The sequence below is a fragment of the Homarus americanus genome, unplaced genomic scaffold (assembly GCF_018991925.1).
Source record: "Homarus americanus isolate GMGI-L3 unplaced genomic scaffold, GMGI_Hamer_2.0 scaffold51216, whole genome shotgun sequence".
NCBI lineage: Eukaryota > Metazoa > Arthropoda > Malacostraca > Decapoda > Nephropidae > Homarus > Homarus americanus.
The window spans coordinates 296,100-317,665 of NW_024721271.1; the positions used below are offsets into that span (position 1 = coordinate 296,100).

Consider the following 21,566-nt stretch of genomic DNA (forward strand, 5'->3'; position numbering starts at 1 on the left):
GGCCCACTGTCTGAGGTCTGATGTGGGTCAAAATGGATGATCAGGTTGAGGTAGGTGAAGGAAGGTGGATGAAAGGTGTGAGAGGGAATCATTAGGGCAGATAGTTACTCCATCTCACCTTGATAGCTTTAAATATCAACCACACGAGTCATGTTATCTTTTGGTACCTCGTAATATCGGGGAGGGGAGGAGGTATCTGTTGTTTGTAAGTTGTGGTGAACTGATGTCGTACTAAAGGGGGGGGGGTGTGCTAGTTAGAACAAGTAGCAATGCTGATAACAAATAATTTAACTAGATAATGATAAAAACATTATATATTATTGCATGTTGTGTGTGTGTGTGTGTGTGTGTGTGTGTGTGTGTGTGTGTGTGTGTGTGTGTGTGTGTGTGTGTGTGTCAAACTATATTACTTACTCTCTTATCTGCATACTAGACACTTTCCTCGGCCATCTTTGGGAGGTTGTACAGACGTGGAACAAAGGGAACAGCGCCATCGATGTATTGTGTAACTGACGAAGGTTACAGCGCCATCTACCACCACCATCAGCAATGTTGGGAAGCCCTAGGTGTGACGAGTTGTTATTACTAGAACCACCACCACTACTACCACCATCATCACCACCTATCACCACCACCTATCACCACCACCATCACCACCATCACCACCACTGTACTAAATATACACCCACCACTATAACTACTACCGCTACAATACACCCCTGTTACGTCAGTCTAGTGTACAGGTAGTTTATGTTGTATAATTTCAACAAAGACCCGTATTCCTGGATAATTAGTGGCTTGAATTGACTCGTAAATGTTCCTTCAGTAGACATTGGACCGTGTTGCTTGAGTGGCTAACGAGTCAAGCTGCTCTGGGCGACGGGCTGATAAAACGTAAGAGGTGAAGGAAGGCAGGTGTGATGCTTGCTGTTATAAGACTTCAAACTCTCCTCCGTTCATGATGTTGGTCGTAAGAACCGTACATTGAAGACAGGGAGGAATAATGATAATAATAATAATAATAATAATAATAATAATAATAATAATAATAATAATAATAATAATAATAATAATAATAATAATATCAAACAGGAAATATCTCGCGAAATTAAAAGAAATATTTAATAGTGATCTTTTGTTTCACCGTGGGAATAACAGAGCCACCGTCGGAACATCAGAGCCACCGTGGGAATAACAGAGCCACCGTGGGAATATCAGAGCCACCGTGGGAATAACAGAGCCACCGTCGGAATATCAGAGCCACCATGGGAATATCAGAGCCACCGTGGGAATATCAGAGCCACCGTGGGAATAACAGAGCCACCGTGGGAATATCAGAGCCACCGTGGGAATAACAGAGCCACCGTCGGAATATCAGAGCCACCGTCGGAATATCAGAGCCACCGTGGGAATATCAGAGCCACCGTGGGAATAACAGAGCCACCGTGGGAATATCAGAGCCACCGTGGGAATATTAGAGCCAACGTAAATTAAACAGTGTGGTATTTATTCAGACAGCAGCTGAGAATTAAACCTCAATAGCCTCGATACACAACCATTCGTCTCATCTCAATTTGGGGGATGGAGCGGAGGAGACATCCCACTCCCAGATGGAACAGGACACAGCTGACTCCATCCCACTGAGAGGGAGAGGGAAGGGGGGCTAATACCATCTACATGCAAATTTCTACCACCACCCATTACACACACCCACACAAGACCTCCCGCCCACCCACACAAGACCTCCCGCCCACCTCCGAAATGTTATTGATTTGAATAACGTTATGTTAAATTGGTTTATTTGTTTCACTTATTTAATTACTTATTATTAAACATCTCTAGAGCATCATTACCTTACTTGTTGTTGATGTTTGTTAGGTTAGGTTAGGTCGGTGAAGTCAATCGGTCGGTATGAATCTGTGTGTAGTGAGTAAATTCGTCCAAATACCTTAATGGATATGTTAGGTGTGTCCTCAGGAATGATCTGTTTTATTTGTGGTTTTTTTGGTGTGTGTTTGTTTTTGTTTGGTTTTGTTTGGTTTGGTTTGTTTGTTTTTTTACTCGGTACACACTCCAAGATGGTCAGACAAGTGTGAGCAAGTACATCATAGGTACTTAAGTGAAGTGGTGTGTGTGTGTGTGTGTGTGTGTGTGTGTGTGTGTGTGTGTGTGTGTGTGTGTGTGTGTGTGTGTGTGTGTGTGTGTGTGTGTGTGTGTGTGTGTGTGTGTGTGTGTGTATGTGTGTGTGTGTGTCTGTGTGTGTGTGTGTATGTGTATGGTTACCAGCTAAACACATAAAGCATTGCCGTAAGAGTGACCCAGTATAGAGTGCCGCGTAAACCAACACACACACACCTGGGTGGTTCACATCTGTACAAGGTCACTTACCACCCTTACCTGGCTTCCTCTCGCCCGACCTCTTACCTACCTCACCTTTTTATCATTATCGTCTCTCTCTCTCTCTCTCTCTCTCTCTCTCTCTCTCTCTCTCTCTCTCTCTCTCTCTCTCTCTCTCTCTCTCTCTCTCTCTCTCTCTCTCTCACCAAATCTCTTTCTCTTTCTCTCCTCTTCTTGTTCACTGGTCCACCGCGTCCTCCATTTGGCAGTGTTCCCTCATGGCAGTGTTCCTCATGGCAGTGTTCCTTCAAGGCAGTGTTCCCTCATGGCAGTGTTCCTTCAAGGCAGTGTTCCCTCATGGCAGTGTACCCTCATGGCAGTGTACCCTCATGGCAGTGTTCCTTCAAGGCAGTGTTCCCTCATGGCAGTGTTCCTTCAAGGCAGTGTTCCCTCATGGCAGTGTTCCTTCAGGCAGTGTTCCCTCATGGCAGTGTTCCTTCAGGCAGTGTTCCCTCAAGGCAGTGTTCCGTGTTTCCTCATGGCAGTGTTCCTCAAGGCAGTGTTCCTTCAGGCAGTGTTCCCTCAAGGCAGTGTTCCCTCAAGGCAGTGTTCCCTCAGGCAGTGTTCCCTCAAGGCAGTGTTCCTTCATGGCAGTGTACCCTCATGGCAGTGTTCCTCAAGGCAGTGTTCCTCAAGGCAGTGTTCCCTCAAGGCAGTGTTCCTTCAAGGCAGTGTTCCCTCATGGCAGTGTTCCTCATGGCAGTGTACCCTCAAGGCAGTGTTCCTCAAGGCAGTGTTCCTTCAAGGCAGTGTTCCCTCATGGCAGTGTACCCTCAAGGCAGTGTTCCTTCAAGGCAGTGTTCCCTCAAGGCAGTGTTCCTTCAAGGCAGTGTTCCCTCATGGCAGTGTTCCCTCAAGGCAGTGTTCCTTCAGGCAGTGTTCCCTCATGGCAGTGTACCCTCAAGGCAGTGTTCCTTCAAGGCAGTGTTCCCTCAAGGCAGTGTTCCTTCAAGGCAGTGTTCCTCAAGGCAGTGTTCCTTCAAGGCAGTGTTCCCTCATGGCAGTGTTCCCTCAAGGCAGTGTTCCTTCAAGGCAGTGTTCCCTCATGGCAGTGTACCCTCAAGGCAGTGTTCCTTCAAGGCAGTGTTCCCTCAAGGCAGTGTTCCCTCAAGGCAGTGTACCCTCAAGGCAGTGTTCCTTCAAGGCAGTGTTCCCTCAAGGCAGTGTTCCCTCAAGGCAGTGTTCCTTCAAGGCAGTGTTCCCTCATGGCAGTGTACAATACAGTATCCCTGTTCCCCGCTACACTTTGCTACACTGTCCAAGCTTTTATTTACGTGTACGAACTTTAGGTCTTTGATTAGCGCGTGTGTGTGTGTGTGTGTGTGTGTGTGTGTGTGTGTGTGTGTGTGTGTGTGTGTGTGTGTGTGTGTGTGTGTGTGTGTGTGTGTGTTATGCAGAGAGGAATTGATAGGATAGGTAGAGAGAGAGAGAGACAGAATAAAGCTAGGAATAGGTGAGTGGAATAAAGAATACATAACATATATGAGAGAGAGAAGACGACCCACAACACGTAAGAGAGATAATCCTCTAAGTACCTCGTTACGTAGCTCCGGATTTTATTTCTTCTTTTCTTCATTTTTTTGTTTACTCTTTCTTAACTTGATCGTCGTCTTCTGGGATTATTTTGTAAGTATTATTCGTCATCTTAGCATTTGTCTCTGTAAACACTATTTCAGCCTCAGCTTAAGGAGGATGGAACAACTTTATTCCCACCTCAAAGGCAAGGAACAAGTGCTATAAACCTTACAAGAAAAACTAATAATTCATCATCAAAACTGTTTTTTGTTTGTGTTTTTTTATATGATTTTGTTTTTTCTTTGTTTGTGAGACTTCCAAATCGATTCATTCCTTCATATTCTTCTACAGTTTGACATCACTGTCCCCCCCTCACTCGTCAACACTATGGTAGACTCTCTCCTCTCTCTCTCTCTCTCTCTCTCTCTCTCTCTCTCTCTCTCTCTCTCTCTCTCTCTCTCTCTCTCTCTCTCTCTCCATGTTCACAGTACCTCGATCAATACACTTTTCATCTGTGTCTCCTTTTATTATCTTTATCCCTATACATATTTCTTCTGTTTACCTCCTGTACGATTCTTTACTTAGATGTATAAAAGTACTAAGTATTTTGTGTAAATCTGATCATGCTGAGTCGTTGTAATGTTAGATGGGTGGAGCCTGGTTGAATAATTACTTCAAGAAACCTAAATTAATCCACTACAAATAAGAAAGGATACACACACACACACACACACACACACACACACACACACACACACACCACACACCACACACACACACACACAGAAAAGAGACAATAGACAAGAGAAAATCGTAACATCGGTGTGTGAGGACCAAGTTCTTGTACCTACCACAAACCGCTCTTGAAGACATTATACACCGATAAAGTGGCAAGGCTTCCGTACTCATCAAACGTTACTCATACTGTACATTCCTTCGTTCATATTATAACGCTGACTGTATTTAATGTGGTAGTTAGCAGAATATACGACTCGCGTTTTCATTAAACCTGAGGGATTTGGAAGGTTATCGTGGGGGCAGCGGGGCCTAGGTGGTGGTGGTATGTGGGAGGCTTAGTGGTCAGTTCTCCTCCAGTGGTGGTGGTGGTGGTGACGCTCCCGCTCTCTCATTTATATTTTTGCTCTTTCGAATCCTGATGTCGAAATGTTGCATAAATAACAAAGGTCTGACGTTGACTGCATGGCCAGACATTGCTGAGAGTGTCTCACAGAAGTAAAATAGCTTAGCAGATAAACTTTGCTGAAAAAGTGTGTGGAAGTGGAATAGTTCAGCTCTAAGAATGTTATAGTGTGATAATAGTAATACTTAGCCTCAGGCGAGGGTAGGCATGGGTGTGATGGGATAGACTAGGATGGCAAGATGCAGGTAAGAGCAACCGTACTGGGGGTGGCGCCATGTTGATGGCCGCAGTGGTGCCCCGAGACACGGTGGTCACCTACAAGCCACCCAGGGGGGCCAAGGTCAACCTCAGCACTGTCCACCACGTGGCTCTGGCTGACACGGGCGAGGTTTACCCCCTCAAGGGCGACCAGGTCTCCGAGGACGACCAGTCGCCCACCCACTCCAATCGTGGACGACCTAAATCCCCCTTGGTACAGAGCACTCCGCTGTCTTCTCCCGCCGGCGTCACCAACCACCTCATCACCGCTGAGCTCAACCATTCTACGGGGTCCCTCTCCAGCTTGTGCCATGCCACTAGTAACGGGAGTGTGGCCACCTATGGGCCGCCATCTCCCGAGCCAACACTCGCAAGGCCAACAATGGCCCCCTGAAGTCCAGCACAAGCACAAGCGCCGCCCTAGATAAGACTGAAAACCCAGCCAAGCCGAGCAAGTCCTTCAGCAGAACTACCAGCCTCTGCAGTGAAAATAACGACTCCAGACCGAGCAGCATTCTAAGCATCAATACTGACGAGATCAGTCTGGCGATCCCAATGACGAGGAAGAGGAGGAGAGGGTGGTGGTAGAGGGAGGGGCACAGAACACCCGGGTGGCCATGCTCAAATCCAACAGCCTGACCTTCACGCCTGTAGTTGTGTCGCAGCAGCCGCCTCTCCGTGACCAACACGGGTGCCCGCGACCCCTTAGCGTCACGCCCTCTAACATCCAGCAGCGGCGTTCAGGCCCCATGTCAGACCATGCCCGCCGCGCCAACTACCGCGCCACCAAAAATGTGTCTTTTGATTGTGAGACGCGAACAGAGACTTATGAGACAGAATTGACCGAGTCTGAGACAGACGAGCGAGAATTTGTTCGATTAATGGGTTACTGGGAGAGACGACCGCACGTACGGTTACCCCTAACGACAACGAAGAGTACTGCGCGCCAGGCAAGGAAGAGCAGGATATGCTACCTAAAGTCCTGTGTTTCGCCTTGGCGCTGGTCATCACGGGCGGCATCCTGTACGGCTTAAACCTCCTCATCTCCCGCATGAACATGAACCTCTTCTCCGCTTGAGTGTGAGGCCCGCACCCCACACTGACGCAGTTTGACCTCAACAGAGTCTCTAAGGTGCGAGTCACCAACACTTGTACCTGTCAACATTTTTTTTTTTTCTCTCCACTTGACTTATTACAATGATTTTGCATTGGTAGATGATAACAGTATGTGGGGAGTTTTTTTTTTTATCATTCTTATTATCAACCCTTATGTGTACAGCGGCTAACTGGCTACAGCGTTCGTCTCCTCTCTTAATTGCTGGTTCGATCTCGAGGCATCCCCCTTGCTTAACTGTTGGGAAAGTGGAGGCGGTGGAGTGCAGCATCGGCCACACTGCTTCCTTATTCACCGAAGACTTGGTATAGATTGTGTTTCATCCATACTATCCCTACAGGACCGTCACGCCTTTCGGACTCACTTTTACTTCTTATTATCAACCCCCGCACAACCGCCTCCAGGACCATCACCCCGCATACCAATGTTTGACGACGGCTGGGCTGAAACTTAAGTACAAATTAGACCAATGACTCATTTTAAACTGAGATAATATTTTGCTTCTTACCGATATATCATCCAGGCATCGTGTGTGAGTCTCTTCCGGGCACAAGATTATTGTTGTAAAGCTACTCTTAGTTTTTGGTTACACTGACGTACTTCATAAATACTTCTCGACCACCCTTCATGGACACTGACCCCCCCCATCATTTCCATTCCGTCTTCATGTGCCCCGCGAAACACGTAAAAGGAACGAGTACTCGGTAGTTTGTTCGTTTTCTTGCCTCTCCGGGCGATATCTCGAGCACTTATTGAGCTAAGAATATGGCAAAACTAAATTGTGTAGTTATATACTTGTATTATACTCACTGTACACAGTTTGTTCATGGCCTGCGGGGGGCGGTGTTCATCGACTGTATTTATTATCCTGGTACCACTTAAGTTTATCCTTCGGTGTGAGAAATGTGATGTTCATGTTGAGACAGTGCTGAGGATAAGACGTGTGTTCCTGTGACTCATAATATTGAGGGTAGAAATATAGTGTGGGCGGGAGGGGCAACCATAGGAGTGGCACCATTCTAGGCTTCAGGGTGAACAACGTGTCTTTCCACTCTCATGATCCGTGTGTGGCCAGCGACCCCTGCGGTGTACAGTATGTGTTTGTAGAGGTGGCCCCTTTGGTGTTGTTATTGCTGTGTGTGTGAGAGAAAGAGAGGAAATTATTTGAGTTTGTGTGTTTAATTAGATAGTTTTGTGTGTGTCTATCTGTCTGTGTACGAGTTTATGTCTGTTAGATTCACATGCATGTTAGATGTACTGTACGTGCATTGTTATACGTATGGTTGGCGTTTATTGGTCCATCACATAACGCTGTATATACTAACATCTAATTGGCTCTCTTCATTATCGCTGTTGGTTCGCCATGTAAACAATCTATTGTGGGTGGGGTACGTGATGTTTGGGTTCACACTCAGGATGGGATGGAGAAAGGAAACTCACAATGTGCTCACTGTATACATATTGTATTGGATGTACAATGCAGCTTGGTGCTGGGAAGTGGCAGCGTGGTTACAAGCGTGATGTAGAGAGCTGGTTGGTGAGGGTGCTCAGGGGAGGACAGCTTGTGGGTCGCCATCTCGCCGGCAGGGCGAGGCCGCCAGGCAGCGGCGGAGGAGGTGGTGTTGCTTGCTGCGGCTGTAGCTAGAAGAAGAGAGAGGTCACCACGAGGTCAGGTCTTAAATAGCAGGGTTAGGCGTGGCTTAGTAGTTGACCTCCGTGATGTATGGCGGCGCTGGTTGACCCAGACCACGAGGCATACACTGGGGAATTCGCGGGGTCGGCTACTCAGCGACAAACAGCGTTTGTAGGGGAGAAATCCACTACACTATAAATCGCCTTTCTCCGCCTTTCTTATTGGTCCATCACAAGATGTTTTGATCGCTGACATCCAATCATACGCTTCCATTATTCGCACAGAATCACACTGAAGTCGTCAGCTTTCCTCCCCTCTAATTGGTCTACCACAGAGGCACATAACATATTAAAAACTCAGAACCAATAGAATTTGTCCAGCACGTCAACATTTTTTTCCAGTTTAAACATCCGCTCTCCTTCTCGCTTAGTCCCCCTGAGTTGCCAACAGTGCGTAAAAGAGAATTAGTACATGCCCACAGTGCCTAGCAGAGATGTGGCGGACCTCCTAAGCGGCTAACTGGGCAATCAGTGGCGAAGAGGATAAAATAAAATAAAGTACACTAATGTAAAATAATTCCTCCATCTTAAAACCATTATTAAAAAAAAAAAAGTCCTCCCATATACATATTCAATTTTCTCTTATCACAACATAGAAAATGGAGTTAAATAAACAGTTTCATGAATGAGTTTAAATGCGGGACTTAAATGACTTTGAATGAGTTTAAAAGTGTTACCGTAGTATAAAAGAGACCAACCGAATATCACTTTAATTAAAGGGTTAATAATGACAATAAAAATACAAATAATGAAGGTCATTTGCGAGGGAAACGTCATAGAAGAAACGTGTCTTAGAATTGTTTAAAATATTGATTGCGAAGATAAAATTCTCCAGATTTGTTTGGTAATAATAATAATAATAATGTAGTTAATTAATGACAGTTATATTAAAGAAATTAACCATAGCTATAGAAAATTTAGTAACAAAATGTTCACATACCCGAACTTTAGTTAACTTTTGTAAATTTTAATTTTACGTTACAAATTATTAGCAAAATAATTATAAGAATAGATGGGTTTCAGATTTCATAGGAACCCTAGTACAATATATTGCTTTCGTTAGGTTATATTAGGATATGTTAAGTTAGGTAGGTAAGGTTAGGTTAGATTAGATTAGATTGAGATAAGATAGATTTGGTCACAATAAATTAAGTTAGATTTGGTTTGGTTTGATTTTGTTTGGTTAGGTTAGGTTAGATTAAATTAAGATGAGTTAAGATTTGGTTAGGTTGTGTTAGGTTCCACTCCTATTTCACAAGTGATGTTTTTTCTATTCCATTGTATCCATTTTTAGTCAAAGAAAAACACTGTCATCATGCACATGCCCATTTATTAATGTGACAATATACACAATTTATGTATACGCCTTAATTATATTTGTAAAGTGGGGATAGAATGTTAGTGTATTTGTAATGACTAATTTTACACACTTCATCTCCCGCTACGTAAGTCTTCATCAGGGGCGACCAATCAGCCACCACCGCTTTGTTCACCCTAATCCTCCAGGGACGCCAATGAGACGGTCTTGGTATCGACTACGGCTTTCACTTGTATTGTGAGACGACGAAACAATGACTTTTTTCTTAACAATAACCAGATGCGCTCAGCTGTCAATGCGGCTTTAGAAAAAATGTTACTTGTTGGAAATGCTTCCCCGGCGAGTTGGACAAAGAGTTAATCTTGGCATGTCTGTCTCATGTCGCTGAGATGGAAGAGTGAGGACATGGCGACACAATCATATCCTTTTTTTAAATCATTTTTAACAGCAAAGTCAAAAAAGTAATTTTATTGTTAAAGAGCACAGAAAGAGATGAGACACGTGATATTTGTTGTAGGAAAAAATGTGTGGCTGAGAGTTCCAGTGTTGAGATATCACTGAAGAACCTGACTTTTTGTTTATCTTGCACTGCATAAGTTAACCTTTGTACAATGAGCAATTTTTACATTACAAATTTTTTTCTCGATTCTGATTTACATTTAATCATTTATTATGTCATGGTGATGGTAGTTGGTTCCCCATGAGTTTTCTCTCAGTCTACTACTACAGGTATACTGAATACCCTCATGTGCTGTGTCCCTCTCATAGTTCACATATAACTTGTATTTCACGTAAAGTCTAGGACTCCATATAAAATAAATTCTTGTCTTTTTACGTAAAATTTATTTCCGCCAGAAAACGAGAGAAAGACGGCACTAGATGAGGTAAGTGGATGAAATAAACGGATGACATGACCAGACGGTTCCACCCTGATAACTTTGGCCTAAGTATTTGTCTGACATGCGATGCCTCTCAGACAAAACCAGATCTGGTAGAACACTGCACCGGTCCGTTATTGCCATAGGCTATACATGGACAACTGGTATATACTGGCGGAATGGCGGCGTCTAGTTGGTTGTTTCGTTAACCATTGAGAGACAATCTCAGTCTGGACAATATGATACTTGAGAGGGAAAAGGACTTTTTTTTATGTCTATGCAAGGTAATAGCGTTCCCAGCTACCTGTATAGTGATGTCTGCCTTCCTTTACGTGAAGTGGCAGCAGTATTTATTGGTTTAGAGTCATGTTGAAACCCAAGTATTGATTGTATAAAAATGAGAAGCCCTCCGTTAGCATTGTTACATCTCACTTCCTCTGGACTCGGGGGACGAGTCACATAACAAGAAAATTAAGTAACATAACGAGTCAAAAATTTCATCACATTTTGGTGGTTTAAATTTAACAAACCTACCTGTAAACTATATCACTTCATACTTGTGCTTATTGAACATCTTTATTTACAGGATGAAGTGATTACGGAGTCCCTGAAGGTGTTCGAGGGGCTGTAGTTCCTTCAAGACGTGGCTGCTGCGACCTTGGAGGAGGAACTCCCTCCAGGGAAACGAGGTTGCGTAAACGACTACAACCAAGATCATCTTCAATCAAGAAGTAGGAACTCTCTGAAAAAGGAGCCAGAAGAAGAGCACTACAGGATCCTCATGATGCAAGATCTTAGTAATGGCTTCTTCGTTATGTGCCAGTCACGGGAGTCATTACCCTCGTGATTGTGAGTGAAGTGGTAAACGTCGTTATTCTAAGTCAAGAGAACATAAATTATACGTTTGGTCTAGTTTATGTTATGTGACCTGTGGACGTAATATGAACTCACTGAGCTCAACACGCTATTGCATGGGTGACGGTGATGTACCACTCAACATGCATAATACATAAATGCTCAAAACTTTCGAGAAGCCGAAAATTCGAAGTGTCGAACATTAAACATTATCAGTATCAGTATTACCACATCTCTGTTGACATATGGTCGTTGCATCTTGGCAAGCTTCCCTTGTGTCCTAAACAAACAATAATAGTGCATGGAATGTGTTGGTTACAGTGACTCATATTTATGATGTAGAAATTAAGGGAACTCGGCCATTAAGTTTAGTGAATGGAAGTGCCATACCTCATAAGGGTAGGAGCGTTGTTGTAACTTATGTTCGTCCCACCAACCCCTCACCAGAACCTCGGGTATGGCTCAAGCGTTATGTTGCATCTGCTGAAGCGTCGCCACTGTTGTAGTGATGACAAGGCATTACTATAAGCACAATATCGTTCTGTTAACTGCTCGCTTAGGGGCTCAAATATTAAAAATACCATAGTCTGGAGTGAGCGTGAGTGATCTCGACTTACGCTTACTTAAGAATTAACTTGTAAAAAGATATATACATATATAAATATATCTAAATGTTTCACTATGAATTCTTTTAAGGATTTTATAAGTACTCTAAAATAAATTAACCATCTCTTAATTTTCTTATTCATATTGCCACGAAAATCTTTATTGATAAGAAATTCCATGTACTCAGATATTCCGTGATATACAACTCTCTGTGTTAACAAGGGCCGCTTACAAGAACAGTGTGCATGTCATAAATGATTCTTGTTTGTGTTTAACATGATCGCTTGTTATACCAATTAAGAGCAATATTTGGGAGCTGTTTAAGTGACGACAGGCCCTTGGAGTAGGCCATGTGTTGAACGCTCTGACCTATCTCTCTCTTTCTCCAACCAACGCACCAAGCACAGCCACACCAAAATTCATAAGAATATGAACATTTTTTATCCTGTGAAACAAGAGTCAGACTGCATGCGTGAATTTCATTAAGATTATTAACAAGTATTGGCCCAAATTAAGAAAGAATGTAGAACGGTGTCAGTTCTCGTTATCAATTTACCAGGTCTGTCCAGCTTCGTCTTTTGTGTACGCTTGTTACCGGACTTATCTGTGCGGTTAGAAGTTGAGACAACGATACTTTAATGTAGATACACATGAGACGACAGTTGCCCATACTGACTATAGCCTTCACGATCTATCTCTACTGGTCCTAAAACTTCAGGGTAAACAGTTTCTGCAAACGGTGTTAGAATTCGATGGTGTTCCTGGGGCTTCGGGGGGAATGATCCGGCTCGCCATGTTGTAATGCTCGAGGTCGGTAATGTTAGCGTTCATAACGAGTGCTATCACCGCTGGGGAAATTGTGATGATATAAAAGAGAAATAATTACTATTAAATGTGAATTAGCATTGCTGGGAAAAGTTATGATGTAAAGCAGTGCTGTTACCAATAGGGAAGATTTAAGGCAGAGGTAAGTAATTACAAGGGAGGTTTTATCACTGCTAGGGAGATTACGGTGACACTTAATTTCTGTCCCCTATCTTAGGTAATATTCAGAAATACAGTCACATAATCAAATACTGTTGGAGACCAACAGGAAATGAGGAAAGCAACACTCTCAACAGTTGATTTCCTGCAATCAGTCAGAAAGATCAGTATGTATACAACATTTTACAATGAGAGATGCCGCTACATCACGGTATTAAGGTGAGCCTGAAAAATATTCAATAGCAATTACAAGTTTTCGGCCTAGGTAGAACTTGGTTGATGGCGTAGTGCCCATTGATATGAAATGCAGCGGATAGCGGGCCACTTTGGACGTGAAGACTGACAATATGTGAACGTCAATATTTATTCGTCAGGTCACATGTAAGGGGTGAGGACGTCATGGATCTCTAGAGTTAAGAATTATGTGCCTGCTGGTAGTTGATGCGGGAGCCTAGATGGTAATGCGAGGTTACATTAATTAACAGAATATCTCGCTGCTGCTTTAAAAAGAAACACCTTCAGCTGTAGGTGAGTGGCAATGGATTATAGTGTTTCCCTCGAAGCCTAAAGTTGTAGAACGTCACAGAAACTTGACCTTTCCAATGACTTGAATAGTTTTCAGCAATATCTTATGGTAGGTAGGAAAGTTAGAATTCAGGGTATTTAATCATTCTGCTATAATGAGGTAGCTGCTATAGGAGATTCACCATGTAATGTGGCTACAAATTATGAAGGTTATCAATCATTTTCAATTAAGTCTTGTTCCTTGTGAAGACTTATCTAGAATTATAATTCCTTTAGGCAATAATTAAATATAGAAATCCTATGCTTATAGATAAGCAAATTAGCATCAAGATATTATAACGCCACTAAAACAATCATAGAGCTTTTGTAGCAGTTTTAGATTACAAGGATGATGGCTGTAGATATTACTGAGTTTAAGACACACTGTAATGAAAGCAAATTAAACTTATTACTATTTATATTCTATGGATAATATGCCCTCAGGACAGAAAATCCCCATCTTATTAAGTATACGTTCAGCTCTGTGACTTCATTTCATGATGTTTTTATTGCAGAGTGAATCCAGTAGGCCAGCAAAATAATGATAATAATAGTAAAGGTGATGGTAGTATTCTATACAGAACTTAGTATTGGATGAAAGTTGAGAAAAATAATGAAATAATGGTAATGGTATAGTTTAGTATACAGTACTTTAATTAATATTGCTAAATTGAAAATATTTCGTACTAATTATTGCAAGTTCCCTCTCAGTGGAAATAATGCTATTACATTACTTTATCATCCCTGTTTATATTAACTATTTCAGATGTTTCATATACGGTACAGTACATTACAAGAAAAATATTTCCGTACCTCAAGAATAGCTCATGTCCACCCCCAGGTATTGCTGAATATTGTGATTTCCATTTGCAATTCAACCTAATCTAATCTGACAATTCCATAAATACCCTATACAGTACAAACTTTTTTTTATTAAGGATACCCAGCTGTGTGAGCTCTTACATTAAATAGCTGGGGAACCTGGCTGCGTAAGCTCTATAAATAATTTATTGTCACAGTCTGCTGCTGCAGTTTGTATACATAATCTGATTCTCCTGGTATGAAAACCTAATAGATTTTCCTATTATCATTTTGTATGACAGGTAAATATTTTGTCACAATTTAAAAAAGTGCCAAATGATTAGTTTCTTTAATCACTATTAAATATGAAGCTGTTGATCACTAGCAACTCTTCTTGGACAACATCATATCAAGCATCATTGTGTGTACATCTATAATTTCTCAGGAAGTGATCCATGGAAAGACAAAAATATGTAAAGTAGATTTCCAAGGGTAATATAGTCTATTCACAAGGTAATGAACAACCTATCTTTAATACAAATACTGTAGTCAATAAAATAACAAGAATGTAATTTATTATTGAAAAATGCACTATTTAGTGTCAAATTAGGGTCTCAGAAGAGGTGCAGATTCAAATATGGGGTGCAATGGGCTGCTTCATCCTGCAAATATATAAAGAGCCAATCAGTAACACCTGTGATAGCCAAAATTATTCTGAAAAATTATGACATTAAAAACTCAGATATGGTATTGACTGCTTCGCTCATTGGTGAGATCACTTCCACAACAAAAATAATTATACAGTACTGTACCCACCACTGAAGGACATACATTGTTCTCTCTTAAGTAAATACTATATATACTATACTGTACTATACTTTACCATTGCTATAAGCATAAGAATGAAAATCATTTGTGAAGAAATCCACATGAGTCAACCAAAACTAAGTAAAGTTACCCAAAAATCTAGAGATTTTTGGGTTAGGTTAGATTTGGCTAATTTTTGTTCTTGGACTTGTGAAGGTTTTCAAAAAAAAATCCCCCATGTTTTCTCATCAGACATTTTAGTCATGAAGAGAGATTTCAGTGGAGATCCCTTCCAAAATATCAAGAAGAAAGTAGCAAAGCTCAACTGAACAGTTTGATGTGTTTAATTTGCATTCATGGCAATTGTGTAATTACTGTATTGTTGTTGGTCAGTGATTATGAATAGTAACAGAAGGTATAATAGGTCTGAAGAACTGTAAATAGAGTTACAGACTAAATGCCAACAGTGTTTTATTTTTAAGTAATATCTTCAGCAAGAGGCACTGTACCATCATCTTGACTAATTAAAGACCGTGGTAGCTAAAGACCCACTGTTCACTCTAGTCTTCCTAGATGTTAGTCAGCTAGTAACTCTTTCAGTTGCCCATATTTGAAGAAAAAAGGTGCTTTTATTAGAAAAAACAGCTCCAGATATTTTGCAGGTTAGATGGACTTGTATTAATACTCTCTTGGATCTTGAGCGGTGATAAACTTTCATATGACATTATGAACAGCTGAGCACTCAGGGGTGAGAGGCAGGCTCGTGGTTATTGTTGATATCTACCAACTGCCTTTGGATGTACCTTCCCAGGTAACAAGTGGCAGAATGGCTAATTGCACCAATTCTGTAGGGGGAAAAAAGTGTATTTCTTGAAAAAAAATTGATTGTTTAATTTTGATGGAACAATTGGCTCATACACATACCTGTAAGATATTTAATTTCTGGTACATCTGCTGCTGCCATTTCCAAAGGGAAGTCAGTGCATCCAGCTGCTCAAAATCAAATAGTGAACAGGCAGCAATGCGAGTGACTAGATAATCAAAATCGAGTCAGTAGGGTTACATTGCTGGATCTTGTAATTTTTTTTCTACAGGATGAGCAATTTCATACTGTCTCAAAACTAGTCTGAAGGCAGATGGTGCTACTGTCTCTCCTCTCACACCTTGACTGATGCTCAGTCTTATAATTTTTGACTTCAGTATTAAGACAAAATCACTAGGTTTATGACCTTTAGATACTGCAATAGCTGTCATGAGGGTAATTCCAATGGTGATGCATTTTTGTTATGCAGGCTACTGTTTTATCTTATTACAAGTGTCTAGTCATAAGCTTGAATATCAGACAGTGATATAGACCTCCATTCAGAAAACAAATATATGTTTCTGTATTTTACAACTTATGCTGGCATAAGGCAAGTATGAAATTAAACAATGCCAGTACAGTAGTTGTTTGCATCTGTCAGGATAGCAATAACTTCACAAATGTTTGTTTAGCAGGTATTCCAGTATTAGGTTACATTTGACAAGGTAATGAGTAGGTTAAAGCACCCTGACATATTTGATTACTGTAGTTAAGAAATAGTTTCAGATTTTTGTTACATACACAATTAAAAGAAGTCCTGTACAGAAACCAATTAAGTACTGTATAGTAAATTCAAAATACTTTATAAGGGTACAGTATTGTACTGTAATTCATGTTTCATCTTCTATCAATTAATGGATCAGCAAATATTCACATCTGACATCTGGATCTGTGGAAACTGCTTGCACAGACACTGATTTGCCAGATGCAATTTTTGGTTAGATCCGCATCTTTTCAAAACTAGCCAGACAATTTTCACATCATATTTTATGTTGAGTCAGCAACCATATTGACCTAAGGGATGTCTGTACATGCATCTTTCACCTGTAATGCAGGCAGAATTATGCATGACAATCCCATATCACAGCTCAGTGTCACCATACCTTGAACACATCTCATCAGGGGCACTTCCAGCTGAGATAGGCACATTATGTTGAACAACTGAAAATCTTGTAGACTTCAAAACTGCCAGTTTCCTTGAAGTTCTTTGTATACAACTAGTTGTAATCTTTTTTAAATGTACAATATTATAGTAGAGTGATTTATTTGCTTAAATTTTATTCTACAATACAGTATTTTGAATATGCACTGTCTGGCAATACAGGACAATCTCATTTATGTAAGTTATTTTGAAAAAGAGTTAAATACTGGTATAAGCGTAATGGTTATATAAAGCCAGTAGAAATCCTGTCCACTTACAAATTATGTTTTTGAGTAAGTAAACTAATAATAGAAGTGGAAGAGGAGATAATCACATCCACCATGTGTTTCTGTGATGTGAGTGGTAGTGGACAGGTCTGGTGGTATGGAATGCAATCCATTCCTATATCGCAACTTTCTGTATATGAGGAATGTGGATGGTCCAAGTGCAGCATTGTCAAACTTCCATTTTTCGGAAGAAATATCTATCTTGTTAACTTTACGTGCACTTTTTACAAATTCGCCCATGTTCACATATTTTTACATTTAAAGAACATATCTAGACTTCATATTCATATGTACAAGTTTATATGCATAATTGCATAGTTGATGCCAAAAAATGATGAGTGAAAATATGAGACAAAAAAAGTCCTATGTTTGTGTTGTAATGATGTTCTTTCGTCAGCAAATCACAGTCAAATGTCAGATTGTAGTCAAACACAAAATCTCTTTCATATCTCAGTCAAATTCAGCACTTGTTAATGACAGTCACAGTCTTCGTGCGTCATACTGAGATTCATAAACAATTCTTACCAGTCCTAGTTACTCTGATTGTGTGTGTGAACTTCACTGTACATCCCCGGTGTTGATGCTGCTGCGGGGCCTTCTGAACACTTTAACCTCAACATTAGTTTAACTGCCACATCCTTCTAGCAAAATTCATCTTATATACCACTTCATTTCTTTGTATTACTTATGTGTGATAGATTAATCCTTGTTTGCATTAAGGTGATTTCATGTTTGTAAAAATTAATTTACATAAAAGTTGGGGTGCAGCAGCCACTGACTCAATGGTCATGAGATAAAGTCCCACAGCCAGCCTTTGGTAAAGCACCTTAGGCAACCCAGCAGCAGAATGGGTGCCTTACTTTACATATGGAGAAGTGAAAGATGATAGAGTGTAGTGTCAGCAACACCAAAGACTTACACCCAGAATTTTAATCACCCTTATCAGTTGATGGGGGTTGTTGTGTTTACAACCATACTTTTAAAGAAACTGAGTCACAAAATTTTTTAATACTAGTCTGCAATTCACAATCTGCAGTGGTTTTCCTTCATGACACAGGAGCTCTTGAGCAGGAATAAACTAACTTACAGTACATGCGTCGCCATAATAAGTGGCACTTATATACAATACTGCACAGTCACTTACAGGCATATGGTTATGATTTAAATCGCATGATATGTGATTATCCGTGAAAAATGTATTTTCATTGCCGTGAGTGGATATTTAGTCGTCATAATAATATAATTTCAAGATAGCAATGAAAGTGGACGTAAGACCCCGCTCAACCCTTCTTCTCATCTGCCCACTGTAGTGTGGCTTTCTCAGGCACTCCACATCTGATAATCTTTCTAAGTTACTAGTGATTTAGATTTAACAGCAAAGATTTGGGGTGGTATGATTAAGTAGAGGAAATATGAGCTCAGGAAGCTGGGGAACTGCAGCTGACACCATCTCACAATTATAGCATTGAGTGGGCATAAATTATTGCAAGAAGTAAAAGAAAAATGCCATCATGTGGCTGAAAATGACTCGCAAGTCAAAAATATTATATTTTTGATGATGCTATGCCTCCAGACTCCTGGAGGATAACGCATCTATGGTATGTTTTACATACCTATAACCAAATGCTGCCTCATTTTCTAATTTTGAATCCACCCCTATAAAATGTGATGAAATTGTACTTTGCGTATGCTTGTTCTGTGGTAATTGATGCAACTTTCAACTTCGCAACTGTTTTTACCCCAGTTTTGGGAGCCCCATAACAAAAAAAAATTATGGACATCATTTGCAATGTTTTCCGTTACCCCTTCACACTACTGTATCTATTTTAACTGTACATAGTCCTCATCAAGTCTTTTTTTCATAATTTTTTTATATTTGCTTTCATCATCCTTACAGTCTCATGGAGTCTCATTCCTTATCACGTGCATTTTATACAACTGTTAACAAACTGAGCTAAACCAAACTTTCCCTGCCCCTATTCACCTCAATCTTCAATACTTTTTTGTGATTTATTAAGTAATTCTAATAGACTGGCTTCCTGTCATTGTATGTATTTTTCAGAGTAGCAGATAATGAGTGTATTTTTTTCATCAGTCTAGAATTTAATAATTGCCAATAAGAATTGATAGTTTTTTTCCTAACTCGTGTTTCCAAGCTCCTTATACCTCTTATTGTTTTATATTAACTGCTAGTTAACTGGAGTGTCTCATGATCATTACTGTCTATTGTTAATTTTCCGTGTTTTATCTTCAAATGTATCCATGTGTTGACATTTTTTAACGCGCGCTTTGGGCATATGTACATATATATGGTCAGTTGTAAATATTTGTTACACGACAATTTATTCTACTCCGTTGAAAAAATCATTATCATAAATTGTTCCAAATAAAGCTCATTATACATAAATTGATATTTCATTTTTCCCTTTCAGAAATTTATCTCCTTTATTATTATTTTTTTTATGGGGGTGAGATCAGTTCATAGTACTGTACAGGCAATGATCATTATACTGCACAATGGATCAATGTGCGCTTAATCAGTTATACGATGGAAAAAAGATTAACACCATTTACCACTATGCCTGGTAGAAGGAGAGGTAAGGCGATGTAGCTACAGTGACATCTAACTTGGTGACTTGCCAAGTACACACACACACACATAGTCATTGGGCCAGCCCTTAGATCCCCCTCCTCCCTGGGGATTTTATGGGATGGTGATTCCTATACACCTTAGCAATTGAATTCAGGTTGTCTGCCAAAAATCATCCTCTGTCACCTCAACAGTACACCTTTCAAGTTATATACTACTAAAAAAAATCTGACCAGTTCTACATGGGTTGATGGTATTGTGTTTGCTGGACTTGAACAATTTACGTGACTTCTCTGTGGAGGATTATCAACGAAGGACATCAACAAACTGAGGCACGAGAAATTCTTGGAACTATTTAATAGCAAACACAGAGCACTGTTGACAAGTTGCAGTGGAGTGTACATGAGCCACCTTCCCCCTTGCAGGAATCCCCTGAAAATGCACATCAAAAGGGCTAATTACCAAGTTCTTATATAGAATCAGGCAGCCAAATGAACCCAAGCCACTCCTGCACCAAAGGCTCGTGGCTGGGAACTTGCAAAAGGAAAATTGGAGTTTAAGGGGACAGGTGCCACATGAGCTGATAGATGTGTTGATGGAGGCCCCAGAGGAGGATGAAGAAGACCCAGAAATTTTTAATCTCATGAACTGCATCCTAGAGCATGATGACTAGATTTTGTGACTTTTTTCTGCAGTCTCAACCAAGTAAAATCATACCTGGTCTTTTGATACTGAGAATATTTCCACTGAATGAAATTCGTAAAAATTGCCTAATGTGAAACATGTTTAGTTTTTATTTTAGCATAATAGAACAAGACAGTTTTTTAATGTCTGTCAATGTTTTCAGCTGTCAAGGTGTAAAAATTTGAATGTTATGTTGCTCTTACATAACATGAGCCTACTTCTTAATTCAGAGGAATATGTCTGGCAGACAAGCAGATACTTGTCCTGAAAAAACATGGCTCAAATAACCCAAGTAACATGGGGGGTCGATATCTGGTCCATGGACTAACATGTACGTGTAAGGTTAATTATTTTTATTTTATTTTTTTATTGATTTTATGTCTATAAATTATTTGAGTTATTTAGACATTATTTAATAATTATAGCAGTAGGATATAAAACTTGTTTGGGTTCTTTAGGGGCTCAGAAACAGAACCTATTTTCCCCCATAAGTTACTGTATTAATATCAATATACGATCGATAACTTAGTGATGGCTTTTTGAGGTCCCAAAGCCCATCGTAAGAATCCACAAATCCAGGAGCCTTCAGACCAACACAAAATCGATTTTAAGGACTTTTCAGTTTCCTAGGTCCTGGGTCACAGCATCAGAACAGTCTTTTATCACACCTACACAGCAGTAGTAGTAGTAGTACAGTAGTAGGTAGTTAGTAGTACTGTAGTAGTAGTGGTAGTACTAGTAGTAGGTATTTAGTAGTACACTACTAGATAGTATTAGCAGTAGCAGGTAGTTAGTAGTACTGTAGTAGTTAGTAGGCTAGACTCGCGGAGGTGCAGTCCGAACAGAAGCAGCACCAATAGCCACACTTTCATAAGAAAATAAGGGGTCTGCAATAGGCCAGTTGGCCTGTGCATGGCAGCTCATGTCGAGAGTTACTACCACTCACTATCGTCCATGAATCTATCTAGCCTCCTCTTAAAACTTTCCAGCATCCCAGCACTTACTACAAAGCTGCTAAGCTTGTTCCACTCGTCCACCACCCTATTTGTGAACCAGTTTCTTCCTATCTCCC

At 40.6% G+C, this 21,566-nt stretch overlaps 1 protein-coding gene across 1 annotated transcript in view; it reads left to right on the forward strand.

The window, feature by feature from the left end:
• LOC121861658 (calsenilin-like) overlaps positions 1-19,627 on the forward strand; it is a 219,361-nt gene extending 199,734 nt beyond the window's left edge. The window contains exon 8 of the mRNA XM_042359552.1: positions 10,900-19,627. Within this exon, the coding sequence (XP_042215486.1) occupies positions 10,900-10,944 (45 nt within the window). The 3' untranslated portion in view covers positions 10,945-19,627. The remainder of the gene's footprint in view (positions 1-10,899) is intronic.
• The last annotated feature ends 1,939 nt before the right edge of the window (positions 19,628-21,566 follow it).